We start from the raw sequence: 11,458 nt of genomic DNA on the forward strand, positions 1-11,458 counted from the left end.
AATTTGTTTGCAGATTTTGATCGCGAGGAAATAGAACACATTGTCAGAGCGGCCCTCTGTCCGGCCTGTAAGAAATACCATTGTAAATAACACAAGCATATTGCTATTACATTGTTATAACTAACTTCTTTCTAAAAAACAGGGTTTCTCACAAGCAGAAACTGAGACACACACACACCAGAGACAGATGGCTGACACAGAACATTCATAAACACTGATAAGGCAGGGAAGGCCTTGAGCAAGAGTGCTTGGGTCTGCATCCCACGAGATAATGAGACACACACATAACCGAGGACAGAGGGCTGACATAAACCTTTCATAAACACCGATTAAATAAGAACATCTGCGCACACACCTAATCTCCTATTTTAGCTGAACATTTTGGTAACAAAGAACTTTTGATACAAGACTCAGAAGGATGACGCACAGCTCATCCGGACCAATCTGAGAAGACAACAACCTGATCAGGACCAACCAGAAAACCAGATCTACCAGACTCAACCTACTTTCTGTCCTGTATAAAATGACTATGTATTTCTGTTATCTGGGCTCTGTCTGCAGGTTCATTACGAGCTGAATGAACGAGTCCAAGCATGCTTGTATCAGATATCTTTACCTCTGAATAAAACTGCTTTTTATTATACGAATATCCACCCTGTCCAGAGTCTCTACTTCGTCTCAGTTCTCCAGTAAACTTGTGTCATCAACAGGCCCTCGTTGAAGACCGAATGCAACATTAATTTGACTCTCTGCTCTAGAAGTCCATTTAAGGTCTCTTAGAGCTATCATGTTTGATTTTTTTCACTCACAGTGACTATATCAGAATCTTATCTGACTGCTCTCATACAGTTGGATGTTGTTTTTCAACAATATTTATTTGATCAGAGCTCACCGATGTTCACAATTGTTAGCCTACTTCTTTTATGATTAGGACTACTAGGAATTTATAGCCGCCTGGCCTATAACAATATACAAAACATAAAAGCACCTGCAGTCTTCATTGTGTCGGCACAGGAACCCCTGTACCCTTCTCTCTTTTCTGCTCCCTTTTCATTTTGCTCCCTAATCATCCAGACAGACCAGCTTGTGCCGCGCAGCCAGACAGACACAAGCAATAGGTATTCTTTCCACATGTCTGTGCAGGTTTATTTTTATTTCATTATATAATTATCGTTATATAACAGTTAAGAGTCAAGACATCTGCACGTTTGACCGAAAACAGCTTGACATTTTACGGTAAGAGCTCGATAATCAATAGCCTTTAGTTTGATAGTGCGCTTTAGGCTATATATTTTCTTATCGGTCCTATTTATGTACAATTTACCACCCAGGTGAAATGTTTATATTCTATGTAAACTGTTATCTTGATGAATCTTTTATGATGAGTAGACTAGCCTTTAATTTTTTTTTAGTTTTGTGCCGCTTCTACCTTATTTTGAGCGATCAATGTATTCTCCTGATGTCTCAGCTGGTATTCTACACATGAGAATGTTCTGGAATCAAGATGCCAGTGGGTTTAATTTTGGGAGCGAGTGAGAGCCTAGACAACATTATATTTGAAATCGCTATTTCACAAATTAAAAACGATTAGACAAATTAAAGGCGTCCAGAAAATAAAAGAGCAGCGGCGTGAGTGTCACTGTCTGTGTGTGTAGTGTATTGAATATTTACGTGTCTCCCATGCTGATGATGCTAATGACACGCAGCCACAGTGTCCTTCTGATTTTGGGAGGCGCAAGGCGAGTTGGGACAGCCTTTCTGTCTAGTTGAAGCCACTCTGGTCCGCCCTGGGGTTTACAGTGCTCCAAAACCACCCAAATATCAGTGTACTGCCTATAATCCCATTATCTCTTTGATAGGTTTACAGTCACTCACTACTTTTTACAAGCGGGAATATATTAAATGTTCCTCATGAGACACATACGATTATATAAACTTTATTGTTAGATTAAGGTAGTTGTTATCAATATATCATGATGTGTCATTTAGTAGCTAATAATTCAAGTCAATAATAGTTTTCAAACGGTGTCTTTTTTTCTGTGCCAAATTGTGACAGATGTGTGTACACCTTCAAGTCCTTCAAGTCAACATTGCTATGTGATGTTGTCATCAGAATAAAACCTGCCATCTTTCTTTGACACATGAATGGGGAACATTTGATTAATCCCTTTCCCTTAAATGAGTTTTGGGATAAGACAGAACACCTCCTCTTACCAATAAAAAATAAAGGATGCCCATTCCTCGTTATTGGATCATTATTGATCCCTATCACACTAAACCCTCCTCCCTAAACCCTGCTATCCACCCTGTCTCCACCCTGATCCTCCAGTCAATAATGGGGCAGACTCTATTCCACCATGCAGGCAGCTATATTTAGATGGTGCCACTTGTCACATAGAAAGAGAGAAAGATGGAGAAGCCCTAGGGATGCTGTCTGCTACACATTTCACTCATCTTTTACTTAGAGAGCACTGACAGACATCAGCATGCAGTCTCTAAGAGTGGAGGGCTATGGTAATACATCTCAAAATGACACAACAATGCTCCCAATGGCTAAATAATGTGATATTGTCTAGGGATTCTTCAGTCAAAGAATCTGCTGGTTGCGCTGCCTCAGTCTGTTCAAAGCGTTTGACGTCTGAATACAAAATACAGTATAAGAGCAGTAACGTAATGCTCCCCAGCTCTATGTGACTATCTGGGGTGGATGGGAGGGGGGTTGGTATTATAATAATGTATTCAATATTGGAGCTAAGGCTCTACTCGGCAGGGCTGGGTTATATAGACAGATATTTTCAAAACATTGAGGTCAGTGTTGGTGCTTCAAACCAAATCACGGTGTTATTGTTATTTCACTGAGCGTGTTGTTGTGTTGTTGTCCCGCCTTGTTATTGTTTTGCAGTCTTTGAGGATTTATTCATATATTTATCTCTCTTTTTCTTACACTCTTTTTTTCTTTCTCTCTTTCTCTCTTCCTCTCTTTCCAGGAAACCACCAAGCTCCTCCATTGTCCCGCCTTCCAGACGCATCCTAACAGTAATACCACCACCTCCACCACCTCCACCACCACTTCCACTGACACACCACCACCACTGACACACCAACATCACCCTTATCATGCTGGCATTCTAGGCCTGTCTCCCAAGCTGTGTCCCACCCAAGACTGAGGCAGCTTCTCCCACGGAGCTCCACACCCCCAGGGGGACCATCACAGAGATGGCTGATTCAGACCCCTCGTCCCCCTCCGATCCCCCACAGCCTCTGAGCTACCCCCGCACCCCCCTCTCCCTGTCCTTCCCCTTCCTCAGGCAGGGAAGTCGGGTGTGGGAAAGGGAGAGGAAACCCCCCGTGATGCCAGGCGAGCTGCCCAGCCCTCTGCCCACCAAACGCACCCGCACATACTCAGCGTGAGTAGTAATAATCTGCGGTGGTATAAGTAGTAGTGTGTGTGATTGTGTTAGGGAGGCCTGAGAATAGTCTGCAGGGGTTAATGTTAGGGAGGCCTGAGAATAGTCTGCAGGGGTTAATGTTAGAGAGGCCTGAGAATAGTCTGCAGGGGTTAATGTTAGGGAGGCCTGAGAATAGTCTGCAGGGGTTAATGTTAGAGAGGCCTGAGAATAGTCTGCAGGGGTTAATGTTAGGGAGGTATGTGTCATGTTCCTGACCTGTTTTCTGTTTAGTTTTGTGTGTTAGTTGGTCAGGACGTGAGTTTGGGTGGGCATTCTATGTTGTCTGTTTCTATGTTGGTTTAGGGTTGCCTGGTATGGCTCTCAATTGGAGGCAGGTGTTTGGCGTTCCTCTAATTGAGAGTCATATTTAGGTAGGCGGTTCACAGTGTTTGTTTGTGGGTGGTTGTCTCCTGTGTCCGTGTCAATGTTTGCACCATACGGGACTGTATACGGTTTGTTCATTTCATGTAGTCTGTTCCTGTTCATTTCGTTCTTTACGTTGTATGTAAGTTCGTCGTTCAGGACTGTCTACTTTCGTTTTGTTATTTTGTTAGTTTATAGTGAAGTTCGTGTTTTCGTCTTGTCTTTAATAAATCATTATGTCTTCACAATCCGCTGCGCCTTGGTTCAATCCCTGCTCCTCCTCTTCTGATGAAGAGGAGGAGGATTATCGTTACAGAACCACCCACCAATCCAGAGCCAAGCAGCGGTTTAAACGGAGTAAGGGACAGCGCAAGAAGGAGGAATGGACTTGGGACGATGTATTGGACGGTAAAGGTTGCTACACATGGGAGGAGATCCTGGCTGGAAGGGATCGCCTCCCATGGGAACAGGTGGAGGCACTGAGGAGAGCAGAGGCTACTGGAGTGAAGAACCGGAGTTATGAGGGGACGCGTCTTGCACGGAAGCCCGAAAAGCCCGTGAGTAATTCCCAAAAATTTCTTGGGGGGGGGCTAAGGGGTTGTGGGCCAAGGGCAGGTAGGAGACCTGCGCCCACTTCCCAGGCTAACCGTGGAGAGCGGGAGTACGGGCAGACACCGTGTTACGCAGTAGAGCGCACGGTGTCTCCTGTACGTGTGCATAGCCCAGTGCGGGTTATTCCACCTCCCCGCACTGGTAGGGCTAGATTGGGCATTGAGCCAGGTGTCATGAGGCCGGCTCAACGCGTCTGGTCTCCAGTGCGTCTCCTCGGGCCGGCATACATGGCACCTGCCTTACGCATGGTTTCCCCGGTTCGCCTGCATAGCCCAGTGCGGGCTATTCCACCTCGCCGCACTGGCAGGGCGACCGGGAGCATTCAACCAGGTAAGGTTGGGCAGGCTCAATGCTCAAGAGAGCCAGTACGCCTGCACGGTCCGGTATTTCCGGCGCCACCTCCCCGCCCCAGCCTAGTACCTACAGTGCCTACATTACGCACTAGGCTACCAGTGCATTTCCAGAGCCCTGTTCCTCCTCCACGCACTCTCCCTGTAGTGCGTGCATCTAGCCCGGTGCCTCCAGTTCCGGCCCCACGCACTAAGCTACCAGTGCGTCTCCAGAGCCCTGTACACACTATATATTCTCCCCCTACTAATCCTGATGTGCTTGTCCTCAGCCCGGCGTCACCAGTGCCGGTACCACGCATCAGGGGTAGAGTAGGCTTTGAGGATACAGTGTGCCCTGTCCCTGCTCCCCGCACTAGTAGGAAGGTGCTTATCATTAGCACGGTGCCTCCAGTTCCGGCACCACGCACCAGGTCTACAGTGCGCCATATCCGGCCAGAGCCATCCGTCTCACCAGCGCCATCTGAGCCATCCGTCTCCCCAGCGCCATCTGAGCCATCCGTCTCCCCAGCGCCATCTGAGCCATCCGTCTCCCCAGCGCCATCTGAGCCATCCGTCTGCCAGGAGCCTGCAAAGCCGCCCGTCTGCCATGAGCCTGCAAAGCCGCCCGTCTGCCATGAGCCTACAGAGCCGTCAGCCAGACAGGAGCCGCTAGAGCCATCAGCCAGACAGGAGCCGCTAGAGCCGTCAGCCAGACAGGATCTGCCAGAGCCGCCAACCAGACAGGATCTGCCAGAGCCGCCAACCAGACAGGATCTGCCAGAGCCGCCAACCAGACAGGATCTGCCAGAGCCGCCAACCAGACAGGATCTGCCAGAGCCGCCAGCGAGCCATGAGCAGCCAGAGCCGCCAGCGAGCCATGAGCAGCCAGAGCCGTCAGAGAGCCATGAGCAGCCAGAGCCGTCAGAGAGCCATGAGCAGCCAGAGCCGTCAGAGCGCCATGAGCAGCCAGAGCCGTCAGAGCGCCATGAGCGTCGAGAGCCGTCAGAGCGCCATGAGCGTCGTGAGCCGTCAGCCTGCCATGAGCGTCGAGAGCCGTCAGCCTGCCATGAGCGTCGAGAGCCGTCAGCCTGCCATGAGCGTCGAGAGCCGTCAGCCTGCCATGAGCGTCGAGAGCCGTCAGCCAGCCATGAGCTGCCCTTCAGCCTGAAAAGGCTAGATACCCAGAACTGCCTATCAGTCCAGAGCTGTCTCTCTGTCCGGAGCTGCCCTTCAGTCCGGAGTTGCCCCTCTATCCTGAGCTACCTCTTTATCTTGAGCTACCTCTCTCTCCTAAGCTATCCCTCTGTCCTGAGCTACCTTGTCCCAGAGCTGTCCTTGATTCTGGTGTTGCCCCTAAATTTAGGTGGGGTTATTTGGAGGGTGGTCATTGTGGGGAGGCTACGGAAGCGGGGATTGATTATGGTGGGGTGGGAACCACGCCCGGAGCCTAAGCCACCACCGTGGTCAGATGCCCACCCAGACCCTCCCCTGGACTTTTTGGTGATGCGTTCGGAGTACGCATCTTGAGGGGGGGGTTATGTCATGTTCCTGACCTGTTTTCTGTTTAGTTTTGTGTGTTAGTTGGTCAGGACGTGAGTTTGGGTGGGCATTCTATGTTGTCTGTTTCTATGTTGGTTTAGGGTTGCCTGGTATGGCTCTCAATTGGAGGCAGGTGTTTGGCGTTCCTCTAATTGAGAGTCATATTTAGGTAGGCGGTTCACAGTGTTTGTTTGTGGGTGGTTGTCTCCTGTGTCCGTGTCAATGTTTGCACCATACGGGACTGTATACGGTTTGTTCATTTCATGTAGTCTGTTCCTGTTCATTTCGTTCTTTACGTTGTATGTAAGTTCGTCGTTCAGGACTGTCTACTTTCGTTTTGTTATTTTGTTAGTTTATAGTGAAGTTCGTGTTTTCGTCTTGTCTTTAATAAATCATTATGTCTTCACAATCCGCTGCGCCTTGGTTCAATCCCTGCTCCTCCTCTTCTGATGAAGAGGAGGAGGATTATCGTTACAGAATGAGAATAGTCTGCAGGGGTTAATGTTAGAGAGGCCTGAGAATAGTCTGCAGGGGTTAATGTTAGGGAGGCCTGAGAATAGTCTGCAGGGGTTAATGTTAGAGAGGCCTGAGAATAGTCTGCAGGGGTTAATGTTAGGGAGGCCTGAGAATAGTCTGCAGGGGTTAATGTTAGGGAGGCCTGAGAATAGTCTGCAGGGGTTCATGTTAGGGAGGCCTGAGAATAGTCTGCAGGGGTTAATGTTAGGGAGGCCTGAGAATAGTCTGCAGGGGTTAATGTTAGAGAGGCCTGAGAATAGTCTGCAGGGGTTAATGTTAGGGAGGTCTGAGAATAGTCTGCAGGGGTTAATGTTAGGGAGGCCTGAGAATAGTCTGCAGGGGTTAATGTTAGGGAGGCCTGAGATTAGTCTGCAGGGGTTAATGTTAGGGAGGCCTGAGAATAGTCTGCAGGGGTTAATGTTAGGGAGGCCTGAGAATAGTCTGCAGGGGTTAATGTTAGGGAGGCCTGAGAATAGTCTGCAGGGGTTAATGTTAGGGAGGTCTGAGAATAGTCTGCAGGGGTTAATGTTAGGGAGGCCTGAGAATAGTCTGCAGGGGTTAATGTTAGGGAGGCCTGAGAATAGTCTGCAGGGGTTAATGTTAGGGAGGCCTGAGAATAGTCTGCAGGGGTTAATGTTAGGGAGGTCTGAGAATAGTCTGCATGGGTTAATGTTTGTTGTTTCTCTGCTGTGTGTTCAGGACGGTGCGGGCCAGATCAGGCCCAGTGTATATGGGCGTGTGCAGGACCTTCTACAGGTGCCAGGGTCATGGCTTTATAAAGCCCTCCAACGGTGGAGAGAACATCTTTGTACACATCTCTGAGTGAGTGGTTCTGAAGCATTAAGATTATAATTGTATGATAAAGCAATAAAGTATATTGTGATTATAATATATGATATTATGTACAACGCATAGCGGTATAACACTTGTCAGTCCTAAAGTGTTTTGGTGTAGATTATAATTGTCAGTCCTAAAGTGTTTTGCTGTAGATTATAATTGTCAGTCCTAAAGTGTTTTGCTGTAGATTATAATTGTCAGTCCTAAAGTGTTTTGGTGTAGATTATAATTGAACCTTGAATGTCCTAGACCTAGAGAGGTCTGCAGTCTCTCATAATAATTATCTCCCTCGTTAGTATCGATGGAGAATGCGTTCCGATGGAAGGTGACGAGGTCACGTACAAAGTCTGTTCCATCCCCCCCAAGAACCAGAAGATGCAGGCGGTGGAGGTGGTCATCACCCACCTGGCCACAGGAACCAAGCATGAGACCTGGTCTGGACAGATCATCAGCTCCTAGACCTCCACCTGCACCTGGAGAGAGGCGGTGTGGGGAAGAGTGGAGGGTGGGGTTGGGGAGGGAAGGTGGGAAGGAGCCTGAATAGGTAAAGGGGAGGGAAGAGGGAGAAGTGGAGTCCAGGGTAGGGAGAGAAGGTGGGGAAGGAAGGAGCCTAGAGAGGTAAACGGGCAAGGGGAGCAGAGGAAGGAGTGAATAAGTAAAGGGGTTGGAATGTGGTATAAGGTTTAAGATGGCTTTATGTAGGTTTCAGTTGGAATGTGAATGAGGAAAAGTAAATTATTTAATTTTAAGAAAAAATATCAAGGTTAACTTTGATTTAAGATTAAAGGTTGATGGTTTATTTAAGATGATTTAAAATAGCAGGAGTCGAGTAAGTTTAATAAATCACTGTTGTAGGGAAAACGTGAAACAGAGCATCAAACCTTCCTAAATTATATTGTTTTTATTCATACTTTTGATTGATTGATTGACTTATTTATTTTCCATTTGTTATGACAGGTGAGGTAGATGTTGTAGATCAGATTGTTTATAAATGTGTGTTTTTGTGCCAATATATACCTGGTCTAACCCATTACACAATTCACTCTGATGATACTGCCCTTGTAACGCATACTCCTTCAGTCTAATGTTGACCAATGACCATTTATTCATCTTTGTAACAGAGTTACTGATGATTACTATATGAGGTTCAAAACCCTTTTTTTATCATTAAAACCAATGCTATCCAGATTAACAGACACGCCTTTTTGTTTTTTAAATGGACATACGCTGTTGTCGATAGTCTCACTTTCATCATGCAGTGTCCTTGTTTTAGCCTTTTGTAAACATAATTAGGGTTCCATGCATGTTTAATTACATGTTTGATTGTGACAACAAAATATATAGTAGCTAGGGTACTACATAACGCTCTTCTTCTGTTGGGAAACTGAAGTTTCACTGTGTTCAAGAGCACTTTTTCTGTTGAATCACTGGGACTAGCGGCTTGTCATTCCTACTGTATTATTCACATACCTGTGTGAACATTTGTTGATTATTTGCATTAATAAGTTAACTTGTGGTCAAAAAAAGTTTATTAGCAAATAAAAAAATTGCTTATTAGAATGGTATGTAATATCGATAGTCCATTAGAGGTCAGACAAGTACAAGTAATCCTCAACCAAATTCTGAGAAATTCAAAGGTATACACAACACAGTACTTCACAAAACAGGTGAACTCTGTTTGGTGTGTCAACCTCTTTAAAGTGGGTGTGAAGTAATGGTTAAACCTGACCTGTTCTAACCCCTTATGTCATGCATCATACAGTATTTTGGACGATCCACTTTTTGGCACTGTAAATCCAAGATAGATAAGCCATGAGGACACTGATTCGGTTGAAAACACGGTATAGATCAAATCTTTCCAGTCATTTTTTATGATTATGTCAACTTTGCTTCTGTCTAATCTATCCTCCAAACTGTCAACTATCCTCCAAGCCAACATCAAAAAGAAAACAATATCTTAATTAATTAAATAATTAAATACATACAGTTGAAGTCAGAAGTTTACATACACGTAGGTTAGAGTCATTAAAATGTGTTTTTCAACCACTCCATAAACTTCTTGTTAACAAACTATAGTTTGGCAAGTCGGTTAGGACATCTACTTTGTGCATGACACAAGTCATTGTTTACAGACAGATTATTTCACTTATAATTCAATGTATCACAATTCCAGTGGGAAAGAAGTTTACATACACTAAGTTGACTGTGCCTTTAAACAGCTTGGAAAATTCTAGAAAATTATGTTATGGCTTTAGAAGCTTCTGATAGCCTAATTCACATCATTTGAGTCAATTGGAGGTTTACCTGTGGATGTATTTCAAGGCCTACCTTCAAACTCAGTGCCTCTTTGCTTGACATCATGGGAAAGTCAAAAGAAATCAGCCAAGACCTCAGAAAGAAAATTGTAGACCTCCACAAGTCTGGTTCATCCTTGGGAGCAATTTCCAAACACCTGAAGGTACCACATTCATCTGTACAAACAATAGTACGCAAGTGTAAACACCATGGGACCACGCAGCAAGTCATACCGCTCAGGAAGGAGACGCGTTCTGTCTCCTAGAGTTGAACGTACTTTGGTGCGAAAAGTGCAAATCAATCCCAGAACAACAGCAAAGGACCTTGTGAAGATGCTGGAGGAAACAGGTACAAAAGTATCTATATCCACAGTAAAACGAGTCCTATATCGACATAACCTGAAAGGCCGCTCAGCAAGGAAGAAGCCACTGCTCCAAAACCGCCATAAAAAAGCCAGACTACGGTTTGCAACTGCACATGGGGACAAAGATCGTACTGTCTGATGAAACAAAAATAGAACTGTTTGGCCATAATGACCATCATTATGTTTGTAGGAAAAAGGGGGAGGCTTGCAAGCCGAAGAACACCATCCCAACCGTGAAGCACGGGGGTGGCAGCATCATGTTGTGAGGGTGCTTTGCTGCAGGAGGGACTGGTGCACTTCACAAAATAGATGGCATCACTAGGCAGAAAAATTATGTGGATATATTGAAGCAACATCTCAAGACATCAGTCAGGAAGTTAAAGCTTGGTTGCAAATGGGTCTTCCAAAGAGACAATGACCCCGAGCATACTTCCAAAGTTGTGTCAAAATGGCTTAAGCACAACAAAGTCAAGGTATTTGAGTGGCCATCACAAAGCCCTGACCCCAATCCTATAGAAAATATGTGGGCAGAACTGAAAAAGCGTGTGCGAGCAAGGAGGCCTACAAACCTGACTCAGCTCTGTCAGGAGGAATTGGGCCAAAATTCACCCAATTTATTGTGGGAAACTTGTGGAAGGCTACCTGAAACGTTTGACCCAAGTTAAACAATTTAAAGACAATGCTACCAAATACTAATTGAGTCCATGTACACTTCTGACCAACTGAGAATGCAATGAAAGAAAGAAAAGCTGAAAGAAATCATTCTCTCTACCATTATTCTGACATTTCACGTTCTTAAAATAAAGTGGTGATCCTAATTGTTCTAAGAGAGGGAATTTTTACTAGGATTAAATGTCAGGAATTGTGAAAAACTGAGTTTAAATGTATTTGGCTAAGATGTATGTAAACTTCCGACTTCAACTGTACATACAGAGCCCATCAGAAATATGTGATCAGATTGCTGGTCAGTAACCAGACTTAGACTTTAAACCTGCTATTAAGCAGTAGCCATGATAACAATGCATGTACTGACGCACTCACACACACACCCCTAGACACATGCTTGAATGAACGTACAAACGCGCCACGCACACACACACACACACACACACACACACACACACACACACGCACGCACGCACGCACGCACGCAC

At 45.6% G+C, this 11,458-nt stretch overlaps 1 protein-coding gene across 1 annotated transcript; it reads left to right on the top strand.

Annotated features, from left to right (window-relative positions):
- The first annotated feature begins 1,011 nt into the window (after positions 1–1,011).
- On the top strand, positions 1,012–8,837 carry LOC129861572 (cold shock domain-containing protein C2-like). The gene is made up of 4 exons (XM_055932898.1): positions 1,012–1,236; positions 2,988–3,407; positions 7,508–7,630; positions 7,942–8,837. Exons 2-4 carry the CDS (start codon positions 3,217–3,219, stop codon positions 8,102–8,104), a joined length of 477 nt encoding a protein of 158 aa, XP_055788873.1. The 5' UTR covers positions 1,012–1,236; positions 2,988–3,216; the 3' UTR covers positions 8,105–8,837.
- Positions 8,838–11,458: the final 2,621 nt, after the last annotated feature.

Source organism: Salvelinus fontinalis, chromosome 1, assembly GCF_029448725.1.
Source record: "Salvelinus fontinalis isolate EN_2023a chromosome 1, ASM2944872v1, whole genome shotgun sequence".
Taxonomy (NCBI): domain Eukaryota; kingdom Metazoa; phylum Chordata; class Actinopteri; order Salmoniformes; family Salmonidae; genus Salvelinus; species Salvelinus fontinalis.

Coding starts and splice junctions, on each gene's coding strand:
- LOC129861572 (XM_055932898.1), top strand. CDS start 3,217: ATGGCTGATTCAGACCCCTCGTCCCCCTCCGATCCCCCACAGCCTCTG. Junction 3,408..7,507: donor CGCACCCGCACATACTCAGC/GTGAGTAGTAAT, acceptor CTGTGTGTTCAG/GACGGTGCGGGCCAGATCAG. Junction 7,631..7,941: donor ATCTTTGTACACATCTCTGA/GTGAGTGGTTCT, acceptor CTCCCTCGTTAG/TATCGATGGAGAATGCGTTC.